The sequence below is a fragment of the Mauremys mutica genome, unplaced genomic scaffold (genome assembly GCF_020497125.1).
Source record: "Mauremys mutica isolate MM-2020 ecotype Southern unplaced genomic scaffold, ASM2049712v1 000298F_np12_obj, whole genome shotgun sequence".
Taxonomy (NCBI): Eukaryota; Metazoa; Chordata; order Testudines; family Geoemydidae; genus Mauremys; species Mauremys mutica.
In genome coordinates, this window is record NW_025422903.1 from 271063 (window position 1) to 292613 (window position 21551).

The window sequence follows — 21551 nt, forward strand, 5'->3', positions numbered from 1 at the left end:
CCCCACTCCCTGCCTCAGTTTCCCCCTCTGTAAAATGGGGATAACCACACTGACCTCCTTCCTAAATCACTATCTGTGTGGCGGACGTTCTTTGTTCCTAGACGTACACATCTACTGTTAGCCGTATTAAAACAGCCTGATGGCATTCAACTGCCGCGAAGCCCGCAGTGTATCCCCCCCACGTCACATCCGATCTCAGGTGTCCTTTTCCGAATCGTCCCGAATTACTTAGCGACCTTCCTGGCTGTTCTCCTCCACTCACGCTGCAGCACGCCAAAATAAAATCCTCACGCATCACCAGCAAATTGCAGCAACAAGCCTGTGTTCTTGCAACCAAGTTTGGCTGGGCCAGGCTTTGAACTTGCAGCGTCTGTGGCACTCAGCTAGTTCAAAGCTTAGCTTGTGTATGTCTCCGCATGCTGTGTAGAGAGACCCTCCGAAGCTGTCAGCAAGGCGGTACCTTGACTTACTCATTGCACCTCTTTTGTTCCTGCTGAGCGGGAGCTGGAATTCAAGAAGAGCAGTGTCCGGGAGGAGTTTGATGCGTGGGAGGCGCTGCGGTGCTTTGTCTTGCCTGAGTAGAGGCTTGTGGATCAGAGAAGCTTTTGAAAGACGTCCCTCTTTCCCTCCGCAGGCACCCCCGAGTTCATGGCCCCGGAGATGTATGAAGAGCATTACGACGAGTCGGTGGACGTTTATGCTTTCGGGATGTGCATGCTGGAAATGGCCACTTCCGAGTACCCCTACTCCGAGTGCCAGAACGCCGCCCAGATCTATCGCAAAGTCACCAGCGTAGGTGTAAATTTAACTTCCTCGTTAGCAGAAACTCGTACATTGGCAGATTAGGGCGGGTAAGCCTATTACTCGGCACTAGCCTCGCTGTGCAAATCAGAGGCTAAACGTAGTCTGGAGCCGCCGGCCGAGCGGTGTCCTTTCCGCGTCGGTCTGGGGGCACAACACGCCACTTGCTTCCGAAATTGCGCACGGAATGTAACGTGCCGGGCTCGGTTTCACTCTGGAAGCTGAGCGGCGTCCTTCTCTCAAACTAAGTGCCCCAAACACTAGTCACTGGGAAATCTTGACCCACAGGGGAGAGTGTGTGGAAAAAATGGGGACCCTGATTGTAGTTGGGGTGGTGTGTGTGTAGGGTGCCTGGCATGACAGGGTCCCCGATCTCAGTCAGGCCTGTGCAGCTCCCAGTGAAACAGGCCCCAGTCTTGGTCAGGGGGAAGGAGGGGCGGATTGGTGCAGTGTCCGGCACGACAGGGACCCCAGACCTAGTCAGGCTGTGCAACACCCAGAATGAGAGGGGCCCTGATCCCTGTCTGTCTGTCTGCGTGTCTCTCTCTGACACACACACGCGTCGCGCCTCTCCTTAATATGCATTGAAAGGCGGGAGGATGCTAACATGACTCTGTGTTAGAAAGAGTTTGATCAAAGTTGCTTTTCTAGAACTGGGGAGTGGAAGCTGCCAGTTCTTTCAGTGCATTCTGAAGCCCTGTTTGCTGAACCTGTCCAGGGCAGGAGAAAATGACATCAGTGCACAAACAGACCCAGTTCATTCTCAGCAAAGTCACGCGTAGTTATTGTGGCAGAGGTGGAAGGGCTGGCTGGGGTGGATGAAAGGATGAGTCCAACAGATTAGAATGGGTTTGGCCCCGGTTCCACATTGTATAAAGCTCGGCCATTCTGCTTAGCGGTTTAGAGCAGTGGCAGGAAGTTTCAGAGCGGGATAAGGAGTTAACAGAAGGGGCTGTCTGGCTCCTACCCTCTGGGCGACCAGAATGGTCTCTTCTGGCTTTAAATGGTGGGCAGAGATCTCCCCCTGGCTGACGGTAATTTGTAATGCATCTTGGAATCAGAGAAATGTCGGGCTGGAGGGGTCTTGAGAAGTCGTCAAGTCCAGCCCCCTGCGCTGAGGTGGGATCACGTAAAGCTAGACCATGCCTGAGGGGGTTTGTCCAGCCTGCCTTAAAACCCTCCAGCGGCGCCTTTCCAGATCTGACCTCCCCTTAGAACGAGAGAGTTTTCCTAACATCCAACCTCCGTCCCCTTTGGTCACTGTCCGCTTTGTAACAGCCCTTCAAAGATCTGAAGACTGGCATCAGGTCCCCCCTGAGGTGTCTGTTCTCAAGACTAAACACGTCTAGTTTTTGTAACCGTTCCTCATAGGTCGGGTTTTCTAAAGCTTCGTTCAGTTTTGTTGCTCTCCTCTGGCCCGTCTCCAGGTTGTCCAGGTCTTTCCTGAGGAGCGGCACCCGGAACCCCACACCGTTCTCCTGCTCGGGCCCAGCAGGGCCACTCCTTGTTAATAGCCCAGACCCTTTTCAGCCAGTCAGTCCCTAGCTCGTAGTTGAGCATTTGATTTTTCCTTCCTCAGGGACGTTCTCTGCCCTTGTCTTTAGTGAATTCTCCAATTTGTCCTGGTTGTTTTGAATTCTAATCCTGCCCTCCAAAGGGCCGGCAACCCCCCCCGCCTGGTGTCATCCGTAGGTTTTCTGAACACGCTCGCCACTCTGTTATCCATGTTATTAATGCCAGCATTGCATAGCCCTGGCCCTGGGCCTGACCCCACTAGACACGTCCTCCAGGTTAGGAATAGCTGGGACGTTCAAGAGGACGGAGAAAGTGCTGCTGTCGTGCCGATCTTCCACAAGAACCAGTGGGATGAGCTGGGTAAGATCAGCCTGGCGTCAGTCCCTGATACGGGATTCAGTCCATAAAGAATGAAAGGGTTGGAATATAATTAGTGCCGGGCCCCATGGTTTTATGGCCAGTGGGGCTTGCCAAAGAAAGCTGGTTTTATTCCTGATGAGATTTCTAAGGTTGGTCGATTGAGGCAGCGGCACAGATACAATAGACCTTTGATTTCCCCTATGGAATAGCAGTAATTGGAGCCACACTTCAGCGGTACCAGTACAGTGATTGTATTATAGCTCGTTATTGAACACCTGTTCCAGGACTCTTGGCAGGAGTAACTGGATGAAATTCTACAGCCTGTGCTGTACAGACGGGCAGGCTAGCCTATCTGATGCCAGGCTGGGAGATGGGTCTATCACAGTCTACAGGAGAAGTGATTTTACCTGAGACCGACATGGGGACGATACATACAGTTTCAGTGCCCCCCTTTGTAAAAAGGATGTTGAGAAATTGGAGAGGGTGCAGAAAACCATTGGAGGGCTGGGAGAAATGCTTCGCAGTCAGAGAGGGAGGGAGAGCTTAGCTCGTCAAGAGGAAGAGTGCCAGGGAACTCGATGACTGTGTGAGCGCGCGGGGAGACGAGCCTGGCTACGGAAGGGTTCTTCGTTCAAGCTAGCGAAGAACAAGACCCAAGGGCTGGGACTGAGCTGAAGCCGAACATGTTCCAATTGCAAGTGTTGCACGTTTTACCAGTGAGGAACCAACAGCAAAGGAGTCGTTTGCAAGAAGGTTCTGTTACCACTGGTGCTGCTGGGGTTCTGTGCCCAAGTCTGGTGCCCACAGTTCAAGGAGGACGGGGATAAATTGGGGAGGGCTCAGAGAAGAGCCGTGAGAATGACTGAAGGGTTGGAAGTGAGAGATTTTTGGCTTAACCGAGAGAAGGGGCTGGGGAGTCTCGGTCACATACGTGCCGACGTAGGGAACAAAAGTTACAAGCGGGCTCTTCAGTCTGGCAGAGAAAGGTCTAACCCGATCCAGGGGATCTAGGAAACTTCTGGGTGCAGAGGCAGAGCCTTTGGCCGTGGATCATAGCTAGCTGGCTCAAAGGAAGGGCTGCTGCCGCTCGGCGCACCGTAACAATCCCCTTCTCTTCCAGGGCATTAAACCCGCCAGTTTCAACAAGGTGACCGACCCGGAGGTGAAAGAGATCATCGAGGGGTGCATCCGGCAGAACAAAGCCGAAAGGTGCGTCCCCCTGCGAGCCACCGGCTCAGAGATCCCCGGCGCAGGCGCCGCTGGGCTGGCGTCGGCCACGGCCTCCGAGTCCGATTCGGGAAGTCCCCAGGACTCGAAGCAAAGCATGTGCTCGCGCGCTTTCCCGAGTCAGCGGCCGAGCAGCTGCCGTACTGGGCGGGGGGGCGCGGGGGGGGAGTTAAAAAGGAAAAGCTGCGGGATCTCCCGACCACAATGGCAGTGCTGTGTAGAGATTCTGTTACCTGCACCGGGTGTGGGGGGTGCAGTGGTTAGAGCAGGATGGGGGGCTGGGAGCCAGGACTCCTGGGTTCTCTGCCCGGCTCTGGGAGGGGAGTGGGGTCTGGTGGTTAGAGCAGGATGGGGGGCTGGGAACCAGGACTCCTGGGTTCTCCGCCCGGCTGGTGGTTAGAGCTGGGGGGCTGGGAGCCCGGACTCCTGGGTTCTCTCCCCAGCTCTGGGAGGGGAGTGGGGGCTGGTGGGTTAGAGCGGGGGGGCTGGGAGCCAGAACTCCTGGGTTCTCTCCCCGGCTCTGGGAGGGGAGTGGGGTCTGGTGGGTTAGAGCAGGGGGCGCTGGGAGCCAGGATGCCTGGGTCCTATTCCAGGTTCTGCTGGTGGTTTGCTGTGTGACCCCGAGGCAGATCACTCGAGCGCTCTGGCTCCAGTTCAGCAAAACATCTGAGGCCACATTCAGATACCCCCCCGCCCCCAGTTGGCCAAGTGGTTCCGTGCTTTATCCAGGCTGGACATGGTGTGGTTGAGGTGGTCACTGACCAGGTTGTCAATATCCTGTTGGCGATGGGCCCCTGATCCCCCCACCTCTCACCACCAGGTTGTCCATCAAAGACCTTTTGAACCACGCCTTCTTCGCGGAGGACACGGGGCTGCGGGTGGAGCTGGCGGAGGACGACGACGGGCTGAGCTCTTCTCTGGCCTTGAGGCTGTGGGTGGAAGACCCCAAGAAGCTGAAGGGGAAGCACAAGGACAACGAAGCCATCGAGTTCAGTTTCAACCTGGAGTCGGACGTCCCCGAGGAAGTGGCGTGCGAGATGGTGAGTGCTTCGCACGGACTGTGCCGCTGCCTCTCCTCCCTCCCTTCGGCTGTGTGGGAGCTCGTCGGGGCAGGGGCTGTCTCTCGCTGTGAGTCTGCAGTGCCTGGCGCAAGGGGGGACCCCGGTCTCCGTGCAGTGCCCGGTGTGACCGGAGCCCCAGTGTCAGTTTCCCCTCCCACCCTGGAAGTTCGTCGGGGCAGGGGCTGTCTCTCGCTGTTTGCACTGTCGGGCCAGCGGGGATCCGGCCGCTTTTGAGTGCATGTAAATGACTCAGAAGGCCTGGAAGCGTTACCATTGTCGGGCTCTGCTTGTATTTTCCATGACGAAGTCGGGTCTTGCCTGTCCTTCCTGGGCGACTCCGGGGGGGATGGAGATCAAGCCGGGCTCGTGCCATCGGGGATGTGTAGGAAACCCGACTGGTTGAGAAGTGGGAACCTTTTTTTTTGTTTTTAATTCAGACTGTTCAAAACTTTATTAACGTCTCTCTAACGCCGACACTGGCGATCGCCGCTGTCTCTGGCCATGTCTGCTGAGGCAAAGCACCCTGGGGATTGGCTTGGAACGTTAGAGAAACTCTCTCGCGAAGCCCCACAAGCAGTCGACGCGCTCACCCAGTGGCCTTCTGCGTGGAGTCCTGGTGGGCCATGCGGGGTCTCACTGGGGAGCGGCTCCTAGGTCTTTGCCTCTCCGAGAGATGCAGAGCGTCAAAGGTCTGGGTATCCAGATACCAAGGGAACTGGCTTTAATCACCCTCCTGGTGAATCCCGGTTCAGGAGGATCAGGAACACAAAGGTACATAGACGGCTTGTCGATGCAATATCTTACTAATATCCCCCACCGCCCGGCACTTGGGGATCGATTCAGACTTCCACTCCTCCAACGTCTTGCATCTGTCACAGGTGTAACGTGATGTGAATTTAAAGCCACTCAGGGCAGTGAGTATCAAAGCTAGCTCAGGTGTGCGGCAATCACACTTTGCGACTGCAGCCAAGACATTCGCTTAGTTAAACTGAAACAGGAGAATCCACCCAGAAGGCTGCGCCAGCTACAGACTGGGTGTGGTTGGGTTTTTTTGGGTCACTTGGAAAGCGGTTTAAACTCACAGAATAAGAGCGCTTTCCCTTAACCAGCTGGCTGAATGTGTGTCGACAAGGCCTCTGTTAAAGATGGCGCTGCCAACCCCAAATGTTCTGAAATTATAAATTAGGCCTCACCTCAAAATCGTGAGACGTGGCTTGAAAAATCTCTCTCAAAATGTGGGGTCTTGATATTTGTTTTCTAGCTTTTGAGCCTTTAGAACGTCCTGTTTGCAAGACTTGCTCCTCAGTTCCGAGGGCTGGCGAGTGTCTCTTGTAAAAAGTAAGGTGACATTCTCCCCCAAATCACATGACTCTGGCAGCTGGGACTTTATGAGGAAACATCGAGGTGAAATCCTGGTTCCGTCTGGGGTCCCATATCATGAGAGTCACCAATGCCTCTTACCTGAGGATGGGGAGAGCGGTTGAGCCACATCTCTGACCCCTCCAAGGAGTCCTCCAGTAAAAGGCTGGGGAGCGCAGAGCTGTGTGTTTTGGTTAACAAGCTGAGAGAGGCTTTCACGGGGTATCCGGAGAGCAGGCGCGATTCCTCGTCTTTCCCGTCTTGATCCCCCTTCTGCAGGTGAAATCCGGATTCTTCCACGAAAGCGACTCCAAAGCTGTGGCCAAGTCCATCCGGGACCGCGTGGCCCTGATCAAGAAGACCCGAGAGCGGCGGCAAGCCAGCTGCCTGGAGGAACAGAGGGAGGCGCAGTGCAAGGCAGCCGGCGGGGCCCTGCTGCCCCAGGGCGTCTCGCTGACCGGCCCGGCCCAGCCGGCGGGCGCCGAGTGGGAGGAGACGGAGGTGGACCAGCACGTCCGGCAGCTGCTGCTGCAGCAGACTCAGCACCAGTCTTCCTTGGCGGGTACGTCAATTTCACCAGCCCCCTTTAGTCTCCTGGGGAGAGACCGAAACGTCTCCCACTCGCCTGCTCCGGAAGGGAATCGATTGGCTGAGACGTGCCCCGATGAGCCCATCCTGCAGAGGGACCCCACGTCCCTGCCTCCCCCCTCCCACGACTGGCCACCCTGCGCCTGGGAGCCAGACCTGCCCCCCACCCCTCAGTCCGGTGTCCCGTCTCCAGCCGAGGCCCATCCCCGATGGTTTGGGGGAAGGGAGAAAACCACCCTTGGAACACAGCTGCCTCCCCCTTTGCGCCATCGCAGGGCGTGCTGGGGCTCCAGGGGCGCGTTGCTTTAGGGGTAACCCCGGCCCGAGGTAGAGAGGCAGAAGGGCCCTTGGGGTGATCTCAGGTGGGGCTAACTCGCGGCCCAGACTCTGCTGTCACGACGGCGATAACGAGGCAGAAGGGGTGTCAGGGTCTCTTCCCACCCCCTGAGGAGGGCGTGCTCCACGCCCCCCTTCGCGGTCCCGCCCCCTCCCTGGGGTGGCAGGAAGGTGTTTCGGAGGGGCGGGGCTTGGGGCAGTTGGCGTCTCTTGGAGTCCCCGCAGACTGGTGATAATTGCCCCGGGTTTTCTGAGCAGCCATCGCTGACTGTCATGCCGGCCTCGCTGAGCAGCCTTAGATGTGAGTCTGTAGGCAGTGCGGCCTAGTGGATAGTGCACTGCCCGGGGGCCCAGCATAGTCGGCTTCTAGTCCCTGCCGGTCTCCATGGCACGGCTTCCCTGCTCCATAAAGCACTTGGAGATGCGCACTGGACAGGAACCTGGTGGTGTTGGCGAGGAGGACGTAGGTCTGGAGTGGGACCTTTGGTTCCTGTGTCCTCCCCCGCCCTGTTTGCACCTGCTAGGACAGGACACGCCTGCCCATGCTCTGAGTGACTGACGGGCCTCTCCTGCCTCCCCATACAGCTGAGAGCCTGTCGGAGAAGAGCGCCGGGTCGGTGATTCTGTCAGAGGCCCCCAGACAGCACAGTCTGGCCTACTCGGAGCAGGCGATGGGTGGCCCCCCGCAGCCCTCCATCCTCCCACCGGTGGAAGCCGGCCTTCAGGGACATCTGTACCCGTCGCAGCCGCTGATGGGACACTACCAGCAGATTGCTGGGGTAAGGCACCGCCTCGGCTCACCAGCTGTCGTGCTAGGGTCAGTGACAGCAAGGGTGTCCTTAGCCACGCGCCCGGATTGTCCCCCAAAACCCTGCTGATCCGGCCTGGGGGAAATCCCCTCCCTACCCCGAGTCTGCTGCCCCTGAGCAAGGCCCACAGCCAGGCCGTTAAAGGTGCATCTACCCAGCCTGCTGCAGCGAATCCCAGAGCCAGGATCGGCACACTCGGGCTGGTGCTGCGGCGTTACAGATCGCAGTGTAGACGGCCCTGCTTGGGCTCTGAGACCCACTCGCTTTGCCGGCTTTCGGAGCCCGAGAGGGAACGTCTACACTGCTGTTCTCCGCGCTGGCTCACTGGGACTCAGGCTCTGACCCACCTTCCTAGCAGGGTCCTAGGATCCGGCTCCTGAGTCGTCAGGGCCCTTGAGGGGTCAGAGTTGGGGGGGTTTGGGGAGTGGGTCAGAGCTGGGGGCGTTGCAGGGGGCAGGGTTGGAGGTTAACCATTATCTTTGGTGCGAGGTACCCGCGGCTTGTTACTGAATCGCCTCCACTGAGTTCAGAACCACACTGTGTCCTGGGGGGCCGGGCGTCAGGGACTCCCAACCCAGGCTCTGAGCCAGGGCTGAGCTCGGGTCAGCGAATGCTCAGGGCCCAGGCCGAGTGGGCTGGGGCAGGCCCTGAGCCCGGCCGTGGCCCGGGTCCAAGCCCTGGCCTTCGGCCGTGTGAACCCAGCTCAGCAGGTCTGCATAGCACATTGGCTCAGCTGCGAGACACCGAGCCAGCACTTGTAAGCCTGGGCTCAAGGAGGAGCCCAGCTAGGAGGGTGCAGCAGATCTGAGCTGGGGAGAGAACGGGGGGCCCGGAGGTGCTTTGTCATTAACGAGCTTCTTTATTCGTCACCATCGTTAATTAAGCAGGTGCAGCAGCAGAACCTGGGCCACCCACAGATCTTACCCCCAGCTCTACCCACCCACAGCTTAGCTCCGCCGGCAGCTCCCCAGCCGCAGGCCTCGCCTGGCGCGGTCCCGCAGCTCACGCAGATAATGGTACGTCTGTTGTGCTGCGTGCGGCGCGGCTGACACACGGGGGGTGGCTGGTGCAGCGGGATCCTTGGCAGGCGGGGAAAGCACTGAACAGGGATGTGTGACCTCAGGGCCGGCTTGATGAACGGCAGGACCCGATTTGAGTACCTGGCGGCGGTCTGGGGCTTCGGCGGCACGGGGTCCGCTCCGGGGCTTCCGCGGCACCGAAAGACCCCCCTGCTGCCGAAATGCCGCCAGAGACGCGGAGCCTGATTCTGGGGAATCGGCTTAAAGCCGGCCTGTGTGACCTCCAGGGTCAAGTCCTTCCTGGTTCAGGGACTTCAGTCTGGGATCCCACTAAGCATGGGGCTGCTGGCTCTTCTGGGGTGGGACTCTGCCTAGCCCCTCGGAAAGTTTGAGTTTCCCTGAATCTGGCAAAGTTTGTGGGGAAATTCCTGACTGGCCCCGATTGCCGTTAAGGTCAGAAGAGGGACGGGCCGTGCCCAGCTGTTCCTGCTTCGGCTCAGTCCTGGCAGAGTCTCCTCTACCACGTGGCGTTTTCGTGGGCAGGGAGCTCCAGGCCCAGCACCAACCCGCTGCCACCCTGATTAGCCAAGATCAGAGCCCCTGGGGCGCTGGACCAAAAGCAGCTTATGTGGGGGGGGGGATAGAATTGGCCCAAGGGCCGGACACACGTTGGAGGTTCAGCGCAAGGGGGTCCGAGCCCCGTTACTACGAGGGATCTGAGGCATTTGAACAGGGCTCTGCTGAATCCACTTTCCGGGCAGCCCCGGGCAGCTGTTCCTTTCCCCAGGTTTCTGGCTGGGGGCCTGGGCCATTTGCTTTTGTAAACTGAAGATGTTGAGCCAGACGCTCTCTGGCAGAAGGGTTCCCGTCCCCGCATCCCTTGGTATTGCCCGTGTCACTCCCAGAATGCATTGGCTTTCCCAGAGTGCCTTGCTGTCCTCATGGCCGCCGATGAGTTCTAGATAAGAACTAGCTACGTTCATGGAGGATGGTGGCCCCAGCAGCTGGGAACGGGCGACAGCGGGTGGATCGCTTGGTGATTCCCTGTTTGGTTCATTCCCTCTGGGGCGCCCGGCATTGGCCACTGTCAGAAGACGGGACGCTGGGCTAGGTGGACATTTGGACTGACCCAGTGTGGCCGTCGCACATGTCTCACCCCCAGAATGCATTGCTGCTGGAGACGCTCTGGGAATGCCTCCTACTGCTCTATGGGGTATCCGCTCGGATTGTTTTTCCCAGAATGCATTAGTGCGTACGTGGGCAGAGCCTAGATTTTTTTTGGGGTGGGGCAGAGGTGTGACTCGTTTGTGTTTCTGCACCTGTAACCCCCGTGCTTTCTTTGCCACCAGCACCTCGAGTCACAGCTGCCATATGGGGCCGAGGGGCAGGCGCTGGAGCCGTCGGTCATGGCGGTGCCCCAGGCCATCCTGGCAGCTGCCTCTCCCCAGGCCATGCCGGGGGCCAGCGTCCAGCTGGACTCCACCACCAGGACCGGGAGTCAGACGGCCACCACCGCTGCATCTGAGGTCGACCCGGCGTCTGGCTTCCTGACCCTCGGTCACAGCCTGGCACCACAGAACCAGCCCTCGGCCCAGTTTGTTGGGAATATGCAGGGGATGGCCCAGCTCCTGCCTGCTTCCTTGGCTGGGCAGCCAGGGGCACCCATGCAGCAGCCGCAGCAGGTGGCATCGATGCAGCAGCTCCCGCAGGTTCCTGCCAGGCAGCAGCCCCAGCAAATTCCTCAGCAAACTGTACCCACACAGCAGATTCCAGCAATGCAGCAGGTTCCTGGCATGCAGCAGTCCCAGCAGGTGGTGTCCATGCAGCAGCCGCAGCAAATTCCTCAACAGACTGCACCGATGCAACAGGTTCCTGCCATGCAGCAGCCGCAGCAGGTTCCTGCCATGCAGCAGGTTCCTGCCGTACAGCAACCGCAGCAGGTTGCATCGATGCAGCAACCCCAGCCAGTTGCGCCCATGCAGCAGCCCCAGCAGGTTCCCACCATGCAACAGCCGCAGCAGGTGGTGCCCATGCAGCAGCCGCAGCAAATTCCTCAACAGACTGTGCCCATGCAGCAGGTTCCTGCCATGCAGCAGCCGCAGCAGGTTGCATCGATGCATCAGGTTCCTGCCATGCAGCAGCTGCAGCAGGTTGCACCGATGCAGCAACCCCAGCCGCTTGCGCCCATGCAACAGCCCCAGCAGATTCCCGCCATGCAACAGCCGCAGCAGGTGGTGCCCATGCAGCAGCCGCAGCAAATTCCTCAACAGACTGTGCCCATACAGCAGGTTCCTGCCATGCAGCAGCTGCAGCAGGTTGCATCGATGCAGCAACCCCAGCAGGTTCCCGCCATGCAGCCGCCCCAGCAGTATGCCGTAATTCAGCCAGACGCCTTACTGCAGCCTTCCCTGGCCCAGCCAGTGCAGCCCATGCAGCTGCAGCCGCCGCCGGGTTACCCGCCCCCGCCGCCGCAGTTTGTGCTGCATGGGGGCGCCCTGGAGCAGACGCAGGGGCTGCTGGCGCAGGAGCCGGAGCAGCAGGTGGAACGCGTGTGTCCTGTCCCGGCCCCGGAGCAGCTGGCTTACCCGCTGCAGGCCCCATACCAGCTGCAGCCAGCGTACCCCCTGCAGGCGCCTCACGCTGGCCAGCCCCCCTTCCCAGCCCAGCCGGCAGAGCCGGTGGTGTACCCGGGGCAGCCTGCGTACCGGGTGGAGCCGGTGGCGTTTCTGAGCCAGCTGGCGGAGCTGCAGCAGCCAGGCTTCGCGCCGTCGCCCGGGGCGCTGAGCCAGGAGGCTGGCACTGAGCCGATGCCCCCGGCGCTCTCCCAGCAGGACGGCAGTGGCTTGGGGCCCGCCCTGGCACAAGGGCCGAGCGAAGGACAACAAGCAGCGCTGCCGGCGGTCCCATTCCTCCCGCCGCAGCCCTCGGCTTTCGCGCCTCCCCCGATGCAGCCGCTACCCCAGCCGGCTCCTCTCCAGCCACAGCCGCTCCTGGCCGCGGTCCCCACCTTGCTCCAGCCCCTGTCGGCCAGGCCGGAGCAGCTGCAGCCGCCCTCCTCGGAACAAGCCTCTGGAGCGCAGCAGCCAGCGGTGCAGATCCCCGAGCAGCCGGCCTACGTCCTGTTAGCGGCAGAGTCGGGGGCGTGGCAGAGTCCGGTGGCCAGCCCTCTGCTCACCGCCTGCCCGCAGCCCGCCCTGAGCCCCCAGCCGCACCCACAGCCGGGGCCGGGGCCGGAGCAGGTACGTGACCTGGCCTCAGACTGGGCTGGGGGCTGGTAAGAGGTAGCTCAGTCGCAGGCTGGCGGTATCGGCGTGAGGCCCGAATAGTTAATAATGGGCCCCCAGGTAGCAAAGGAAGGTCCCAGCGCCGGGCGCTGGAGCTGCACTAACTCAGGCGAGCAGCAAGGGGGGTGATTTTAACGGGGCGCGTAGTTAACCACTGGAGCAGCTTCCCAAGGGTCCTGCTGGAGTCTCCCTCACTGGCCACTTTCCAATCGAGATGGGAGGTTTGGCGAAAAGCTCTGCTGCAGGGCAGAAGGGAGGATTGTGGGGCAGGTCTCTGGCCTGGGTTATCCAGGAGGTCAGGCTGCACGAGCTCAGCGGCCCCTGGGGATCTGGGAACTCCTGGCGCTTGCGAGCGGTCCCTGCTGTGTCCGGCGGCGTGTCCGTGGGGAAGTGCCGTGGTAGTTCCACCACTGGCGTTACACCAGGGCAACGCTCGGGGTTTTGGAATCACCGAAGCCTTTTTCCAGGCGGTTTCCTGCCCTAGACAAGCCCGAAGATTGACTGCGAAAGCCTCCTCCCCGGCGGGTGACCCTTTCTGAGTTTCCATCCAGGTTCCTGGAGAATGGTTCCTCATGGGGTCATCCTCTGAACGTGGGGTCCCTCCTGTTCAACCCTGGTCACCCTTCACCCCGCCACACTTCCTCTGCCTGGGACTAGCTGGCGAGCCGCTGCTTTGCCTGGGAAGGCTCTGCAGCTCGCTGCTTTGCCTCCCTCGCACCGGCTGGGTTTGAAAACCCGCCGGACTCGTACCGAACCGGCCGCGTTCAGTAACCTGCCGGCTGCTTCTGGCTCCCAGAGAGACTTTCTGTCCTTGTAAGAGCCTCTCGTTCTCCCGCGGCCCATCTGTGGTCCTGCTCCTCTGCTCTGAAGCCAAATGCGGTCCCCCCGCCGTTCGGCTTTCCAGCCTGAATCCATCCCTGAGCCCGGTCGTCCTTGTGCCCACCCTGCCCCTTCTTTAGCTCTGTCTTATGTTCTCCTGGCCTGTGTCCAGCCCCGTCCCGCCTCTCCTCTAACCCCCTCGGAGTCTAGCCCCAGCTCCCTGGGGAAGGACCGAAATTCCCTTGTTTCACAGCTCTGTTTCCTGCCAGGTTTCCCAGCCTGCCTCGGTGCCGGAGCCCCAGATAGCTGCTTCAAAGCCAGACTTCCCACAAGGGTGAGTCTCCTTCCTCGTTGAGTCGAGAGCATGGGAACGCGGGGGGAAAGGAATTGAGCCCGGTGCAAAATCCAGCCTTTCTGCCCATGTGCTGTGCATCTCGGGGAGCACGCGTGCGCGGCAGTGCACAGCCCCGTCCAGTGGCCGCATCGACGGTCGGCCGGCCATCCTGCCAGCTGGAGGAGCGCTGGGTCAGTGTGGCCCAGAAACCTCCGTCAAAGGATCCCCTTGGATTTATTTCTCGCAGCTCACGCCCCACCCCGAGATAGACACACCGGCCTGTCCCTTTCCTGCCTCTTGTCTGACCCCTCTGAGGAGGCTGAGCCTTCCACAGCCGTGGCCACCAAAGTGATTCGATTTCCCCTCCCCTCTTGGCCTGCGGAACTCATTGCCACAAGACTGCAGGAGAGGCCATGGCAGGAAACACCAAATAAACACTCGGGACTTTGGGCAGGGAGCTAAATGCGTCAGCCCGTACCTTCCCCTGGGGGCAGATTGACTGATCCAGTTTGGGGCAGCGAGCCCCGTTCCGAGAGCTCATCAGTCACACGCTTTCCTTCTCTCCCTGCTGCGCTCCCAGGCTGAATCCCGAGCTGGCCGCTCTGAAGGAAAGCGCCAGCGCACACGAGCCCGCGAGCGGCAACGGCAAACAGGACAGAAGTAAACAGAGGCGGGCGTCCTGCCCCCGGCCGGACAAAGGGACCAAGTTCCAGCTCACCGTCCTGCAGGTTGGTAGCGGCGAGGGGGGAATTCAGCCTGTGGCTTAGGCCAGCTGACCTTCCACCGCGGGAAGGGATTCGCACCCAGGCGGAGATCCGACATTCCTCAGCCCTGTGTTCTCATGGGCCGCCTGCTTCCTCCAGGCTTCTCTGCGTGGAGAAATTGACCTGATCATAGTCCAGAAGTATCTGGGTGCGGAACAAATATTGGGCTCCTCAGTGTAAATTCTGACAGGAAATAAGGCGCCAGGGGAGGTAACCGAGAGGCGGGGAGTCTCGCTCGCAGGCGAGTTGTATAAATCAAGATGGGCTGTTGTTAAAGGCTCTGCTCCATTCAGCCAGGCCTGTGTTAGCCAGGGAGTCAGAGCAGACGATCACAACGCTCCCTTCTGACCTTGAGATGTGTGAATCTGTGTGTTTGAAAGCAGGTTCCTAAGTCACTTCGGTGCTGTTGAATTTTTGACTCCCCAGGTTTTGCCCCGAGTTTGCTATGGCTGGTTTTTTGGGGGTCGGGGGTGATCTGGGAGGTCGCTTTCGTCTCCGAGGGGGGGCGGGGCAGGCTCACCTTCCTGAGATCACCCAGCCACAGCTCACGTTATCAGTTCCCTGCCGTCACTTGGGCCTTGGCCTCCCAGCAGTGTAGTCTCCCGAGGCCTGAGCTGGGTCCGTCTGATTGATGCTGGGCTCACTGGGACTGGCCTGGTGTGACGGTGCCCACGCTCAGGAGGCTGGCAGGGGAGTTAAAGCTGCTTTACCCGACCTTGGCAGGGCCTGACGGTCACGTGGGCCCGTCAGGCTGTCGGAGGGGCTTGCTGTCTCCTCCACGTCCGCTCTCGGACTTCCCGGCGGCTGTCCTGGAAGCCACAGCCACAGCCGTTGAAGTCAACGAGGGGCTTGCTTTGGCTCGGGGGGGGCTGAAGGCCACCGGGTCGATCGGAGTCCCGAAGTCGGTCTTAAAGGCCAAATGTTCTTCCCTTCGCTCCCCGAGATTCCCTTCGCCTGCCCCGCCCCCCAGGAATCGGGTGCCCCCACAAAACGCTGGCGTTCTGCTCACGTCCCCAGGTGTCCACGGCCGGGGATAACATGGTCGAGTGCCAGCTGGAGACCCACAACAACAAGATGGTCACCTTCAAGTTCGATGCCGATGGAGACGCGCCCGAGGATATTGCTGATTACATGGTGCGTTTCCCCAGCGGCAGCCCTGCTTGCTGGGACCTCTCCTGGGGAGCAGCGACTCCGGGAGACGTTCGGGGCTCGCGGGGGAGAACGGGCGACGCCGGGGCCAAGAGCGATCCTGGGCGGCAGAAACCGGGGAGTCTCGAATAGGAGCCCAGAGGTTCTTTTACCCCTGGATTTGGCTCTGGTGCGGCCGCTGCTGGAACACTGCATCCGGTTCTGGTGCCCACTGTGGCGGGTTGGACCCTCCCTTCTGGGATGCAGAAGGGGTTATATTGGGGTTTCCCTGAGCCCGCCCGAATCAGCTAGGGATTTCCCAGCACTCAAGTGCAGCTTCCCTCTGGAGACTACCCCCAGGATAATATTGTCTTGCGCTGTATAGACAGATCTGCACAGCACAAGCGCAGAAAAATTCGCCCTCTCCCTCGATGTGGGGAGAGAGACACACAGCTTCCCCCCTCTCCCCGATATGAACTGCACAGACTGGGTTTTGAAATAAACAAGAAATACATGTGTTAACTACAGGGACAGTAAACAGAACAAAGCAGATCACTGAGCAAATAAAACAAACCACGCGAGCTCAGCTTAGTACACTGTGCCGCGGTGCCTGTGAGCTTTGAGGCTCACCTGGGCTCTGTGTCACACCTGGGCTGATTTTCCAGGGTGGAGAGTAGATGATCTCGGGAGCGGGTGATGAGGGCCCCACCCTAGGGCCTGGGAACTGACGGTTCGGTTCCCAGAGCCGCCATAGCCTTGGATAAGCCATCTAGGGCTTGGTCGCGCTACATCTCGCTGATTGTTTTGGCGCGTTCCAAAAAAGTGGGTCAAGACGAACCTGAAAATTACGAAAAATGTCAGCGAATCGACAACATCGGTTTGGGGCGTTGTTAAAGGGCTAGATTCACAAAGTGGAGGTGTGCGGGGGCGGGGGTAGTCGTTGGACTCTGTGGATTCTAGGCAGGTCTCCCATGGTGCTTTGCCTCGCTGTTGGGCTCTGTGCATTCTGGGAGTTCTCTTGCCGTGCATTGTGGGACCCTGGAGTTCTGAGTTCCCACGATTCCTCCCCTGCCCCATCAGGGCTGTTCTCTTTTTTTGGTGAGCCAGCACCTTTTCAAACTGCTGTCAGACGGCATTGCTCCAGTATGAGCAGTTCCTCTCTTTCCTAACATGCCTGGACCGGCAGCGAAATGGGTCAAGGTATTGTCACTGGGCAACTGAGCTCGCTAAAGGGGCCACTTCCCACCTGTCTGAGCAATCGGCTCAGGCTCTCTGCACACTCAGGCAAGCATTGTTGGGTCAGGCAGGCTCGGGGCACGTTCTCCAAGATTCCTTTGCAGCAATACGAGCTAGAGACACTTCCTTTTGTAAAAAGCGAAAGCTGAAAATCTGCTGACCGATTCGGGTACTTGTCCAATCCCCTGGCTGTCGAGTCCCACGCTTTGGGAAACGCTGATTGAGCTGTTGGGTGTTGGTTCCCCCAATCAGGTGGAAGATAACTTTGTGCTGGAGAGCGAGAAGGAGAAGTTTGTGGAGGAGCTGAGAGCCATCGTGTGCCAAGCTCAGGAGATCCTCCGAAGCCTGCCGGTGGAAGAGCGAGCATCTGGCAACGATTCCGTTCCCTCCGAGTCCAACAGCAGCCAAGTAAGAATGGTGCTTTATCTCGGGCGTGTCTCCCGGCTACGTGGCACCTCAGAAGCTTCATTGTTTATTGACCTGTCGGTTTTTAATTCAGACAGGGTCGTCCGAGCAAGTTCAGATAAACCCTGCCTCCGCTCAGACCGGCAGTAAGTACCTTTAAAGAACCTCGAAACACAGGGGTGTTGGCTTAACCACTGCAACCATCTCCCGAGGGTCATGGCGGATTCTCCATCACTGACCCTGGTTAAATCAAGAGGGGATGTTTTCCTAAAAGATTTGCCCTAGGAATTTTTCTGGGGCCGTTCTCCGGCCTGTGCGCTGCAGGGGGCCAGGTGGAATGATCACCACGCTCCCTTCTGGCCTCGGAACGTATGAATCTGTGACTCCGTTAATGGAGAGAGGTCCTTGTTTTTCACGCTACAGGGACATTGTCGTGTATTTCATTGTTTGAATTCACTTCCTTTTAAGTCTGTCCTTGAGCACGGTACAAAACAGCACCGTCGTCCTACACAGCAACCAGTCCGTCCAGGCGAATTCAGCCGTTAGCTTCGCCTCGGCGTCCCCCTGCCCTGCGTACATGAGCCATTCGCCGTGCCCGACCCACGCGGCTGATGTTTCCAAGGCAGCCGAACCAGACCCACAGAGTGGGAGGCGGTGGGGTGTGCTTTGGCCAGCCGATAAGCTAGGACAGAAACGCACTAGACTTGCACTAGTGACTTACCTGCTGGTAGGTACGAGCCGCGTCCCCTTTCATCTTTCCCCAGACGAGTGCGCTCCTCAGTCCTCTCCGGTCGGCCGCTGGCGATTCTGCATCAATCAGACCATAAGGAACAGAGAGGGGCAGACGCCGGCTGCTACCGGTGAGCAGAGACTTCCACCATGGGTGACGGGAGGTCAGAGAGCAGAGGGAACCGAACAATTTAGAGCCAAGGCCCGAGTTAAAACCAGCCAGAGGCTTTCTCCTAGCTTTGGCACAAGCCTTTGTAGCCCACGCAGTAGGGCTTCTGTGGAGGGCCCAGGCTGGGATCCTGGTCTCAGCTGGGGTAAGACGGGGCACTGGACAGGGTGGGCTAATGCTCTGAGACAGTCCAGAGACGACTCCTCCACAGTCTGCATGCCTGGCCGGTGAGTCTTCCTCCCCTGCTCATGGTGAAAGCGATCGCCAGATTTAGGGTCGAGAGCCAGTTGCTCTGAGAAGGGGGAATCGCCCCGAGTGTGACCTGACTCGGTGATCTTGCCTGAGTCTGCAGAGAGCCTGAGCCAGTCGCTCAGAGAGGTGTGAACTGCTGTTAGTGTCACTGATAGTCACGCAGCCTGAGTCTGCAGAGAGCCCGAGCCGGTCGCTCAGAGAGGTGTGAACTGCTGTTAGTGTCACTGATAGTCACGCAGCCTGAGTCTGCAGAGAGCCTGAGCCGGTCGCTCAGAGAGGTGTGAACTGCCGTTAGTGTCACTGATAGTCACGCAGCCTGAGTCTGCAGAGAGCCTGAGCCGGTCGCTCAGAGAGGTGTGAACTGCCGTTAGTGTCACTGATACTCACGCAGCCGGAGTCTGCAGAGAGCTTGAGCCGGTCGCTCAGAGAGGTGTGAACTGCCGTTAGTGTCACTGATAGTCGCGCAGCCGGAGTCTGCTGAGAGCCTGAGCCGGTCGCTCAGAGAGGTGTGAACTGCCGTTAGTGTCACTGATAGTCACGCAGCCGGAGTCTGCAGAGAGCCTGAGCCGGTTGCTCAGAGAGGTGTGAACTGCCGTTAGTGTCACTGATAGTCACGCAGCCTGAGTCTGCAGAGAGCCCGAGCCGGTCACTCAGAGAGGTGTGAACTGCCGTTAGTGTCACTGATAGTCACGCAGCTGGAGTCTGCAGAGAGCCTGAGCCGGTCGCTCAGAGAGGTGTGAACTGCCGTTAGTGTCACTGATAGTCACGCAGCCTGAGTCTGCAGAGAGCCCGAGCCGGTCGCTCAGAGAGGTGTGAACTGCCGTTAGTGTCACTGATAGTCACGCAGCCGGAGTCTGCAGAGAGCCTGAGCCGGTCGCTCAGAGAGGTGTGAACTGCCGTTAGTGTCACTGATAGTCGCGCAGCCGGAGTCTGCAGAGAGCCTGAGCCGGTCGCTCAGAGAGGTGTGAACTGCCGTTAGTGTCACTGATAGTCACGCAGCCGGAGTCTGCAGAGAGCCTGAGCCGGTCGCTCAGAGAGGTGTGAACTGCTGTTAGTGTCACTGATAGTCACGCAGCCGGAGTCTGCAGAGAGCCCGAGCCGGTCGCTCAGAGAGGTGTGAACTGCCGTTAGTGTCACTGATAGTCGCGCAGCCGGAGTCTGCAGAGAGCCCGAGCCGGTCGCTCAGAGAGGTGTGAACTGCCGTTAGTGTCACTGATAGTCACGCAGCCTGAGTCTGCAGAGAGCCTGAGCCGGTCGCTCAGAGAGGTGTGAACTGCTGTTAGTGTCACTGATAGTCACGCAGCCGGAGTCTGCAGAGAGCTTGAGCCGGTCGCTCAGAGAGGTGTGAACTGCCGTTAGTGTCACTGATAGTCGCGCAGCCGGAGTCTGCTGAGAGCCTGAGCCGGTCGCTCAGAGAGGTGTGAACTGCCGTTAGTGTCACTGATAGTCACGCAGCCGGAGTCTGCAGAGAGCCTGAGCCGGTTGCTCAGAGAGGTGTGAACTGCCGTTAGTGTCACTGATAGTCACGCAGCCTGAGTCTGCAGAGAGCCCGAGCCGGTCACTCAGAGAGGTGTGAACTGCCGTTAGTGTCACTGATAGTCACGCAGCCGGAGTCTGCAGAGAGCCTGAGCCGGTCGCTCAGAGAGGTGTGAACTGCTGTTAGTGTCACTGATAGTCACGCAGCCGGAGTCTGCAGAGAGCCCGAGCCGGTCGCTCAGAGAGGTGTGAACTGCCGTTAGTGTCACTGATAGTCGCGCAGCCGGAGTCTGCAGAGAGCCCGAGCCGGTCGCTCAGAGAGGTGTGAACTGCCGTTAGTGTCACTGATAGTCACGCAGCCTGAGTCTGCAGAGAGCCTGAGCCGGTCGCTCAGAGAGGTGTGAACTGCCGTTAGTGTCACTGATAGTCACGCAGCCTGAGTCTGCAGAGAGCCCGAGCCGGTCGCTCAGAGAGGTGTGAACTGCTGTTAGTGTCACTGATAGTCACGCAGCCGGAGTCTGCAGAGAGCCCGAGCCGGTCGCTCAGAGAGGTGTGAACTGCAGTTAGTGTCACTGATAGTCACGCAGCCTGAGTCTGCAGAGAGCCTGAGCCGGTCGCTTAGAGAGGTGTGAACTGCCGTTAGTGTCACTGATAGTCACGCAGCCGGAGTCTGCAGAGAGCCCGAGCCGGTCGCTCAGAGAGGTGTGAACTGCTGTTAGTGTCACTGATAGTCACGCAGCCTGAGTCTGCAGAGAGCCTGAGCCGGTCGCTCAGAGAGGTGTGAACTGCCGTTAGTGTCAGTGATAGTCGCGCAGCCGGAGTCTGCAGAGAGCCTGAGCCGGTCGCTCAGAGAGGTGTGAACTGCTGTTAGAGTCACTGATAGTCGCGCAGCCTGAGTCTGCAGAGAGCCTGAGCCGGTCGCTCAGAGAGGTGTGAACTGCCGTTAGTGTCACTGATACTCACGCAGCCGGAGTCTGCTGAGAGCCTGAGCCGGTCGCTCAGAGAGGTGTGAACTGCCGTTAGTGTCACTGATAGTCACGCAGCCTGAGTCTGCAGAGAGCCCGAGCCGGTCGCTCAGAGAGGTGTGAACTGCCGTTAGTGTCACTGATAGTCGCGCAGCCGGAGTCTGCAGAGAGCCCGAGCCGGTCGCTCAGAGAGGTGTGAACTGCCGCTAGTGTCACTGATAGTCACGCAGCCTGAGTCTGCAGAGAGCCTGAGCCGGTCGCTCAGAGAGGTGTGAACTGCTGTTAGTGTCACTGATAGTCACGCAGCCGGAGTCTGCTGAGAGCCTGAGCCGGTCGCTCAGAGAGGTGTGAACTGCCGTTAGTGTCACTGATAGTCACGCAGCCGGAGTCTGCAGAGAGCTTGAGCCGGTCGCTCAGAGAGGTGTGAACTGCCGTTAGTGTCACTGATAGTAGCGCAGCCGGAGTCTGCTGAGAGCCTGAGCCGGTCGCTCAGAGAGGTGTGAACTGCTGTTAGCGTCAGTGATAGTCACGCAGCCGGAGTCTGCAGAGAGCCTGAGCCGGTCGCTCAGAGAGGTGTGAACTGCCGTTAGTGTCACTGATAGTCACGCAGCCGGAGTCTGCAGAGAGCCCGAGCCGGTCGCTCAGAGAGGTGTGAACTGCCGTTAGTGTCACTGATAGTCACGCAGCCTGAGTCTGCAGAGAGCCTGAGCCGGTCGCTCAGAGAGGTGTGAACTGCTGTTAGTGTCACTGATAGTCACGCAGCCGGAGTCTGCTGAGAGCCTGAGCCGGTCGCTCAGAGAGGTGTGAACTGCTGTTAGTGTCACTGATAGTCACGCAGCCTGAGTCTGCAGAGAGCCTGAGCCGGTCGCTTAGAGAGGTGTGAACTGCCGTTAGTGTCACTGATAGTCACGCAGC

General features: G+C 59.2%; 1 protein-coding gene across 17 annotated transcripts in view; it reads left to right on the top strand.

Annotated features, from left to right (window-relative positions):
- WNK3 (WNK lysine deficient protein kinase 3) overlaps positions 1-21551 on the top strand; it is a 68041-nt gene that overhangs the window by 30281 nt on the left and 16209 nt on the right. For 15 of the 17 annotated variants that reach the window (XR_006575501.1, XM_045000351.1, XM_045000347.1 and 12 more), the window contains 13 exons: positions 635-792; positions 3797-3885; positions 4724-4943; positions 6603-6885; positions 7833-8026; positions 8941-9072; positions 10425-12314; positions 13448-13512; positions 14093-14240; positions 15294-15410; positions 16893-17048; positions 17140-17191; positions 17810-17905. Coding sequence is in view for 16 of the 17 variants with exons in the window: in XM_045000351.1 (XP_044856286.1) it covers positions 635-792; positions 3797-3885; positions 4724-4943; positions 6603-6885; positions 7833-8026; positions 8941-9072; positions 10425-12314; positions 13448-13512; positions 14093-14240; positions 15294-15410; positions 16893-17048; positions 17140-17191; positions 17810-17905 (3600 nt within the window). In the remaining variant the exon portion in view is untranslated. The remainder of the gene's footprint in view (positions 1-634; positions 793-3796; positions 3886-4723; positions 4944-6602; positions 6886-7832; positions 8027-8940; positions 9073-10424; positions 12315-13447; positions 13513-14092; positions 14241-15293; positions 15411-16892; positions 17049-17139; positions 17192-17809; positions 17906-21551) is intronic. The other 2 variants (XM_045000352.1, XM_045000353.1) reach the window with 2 other exon arrangements.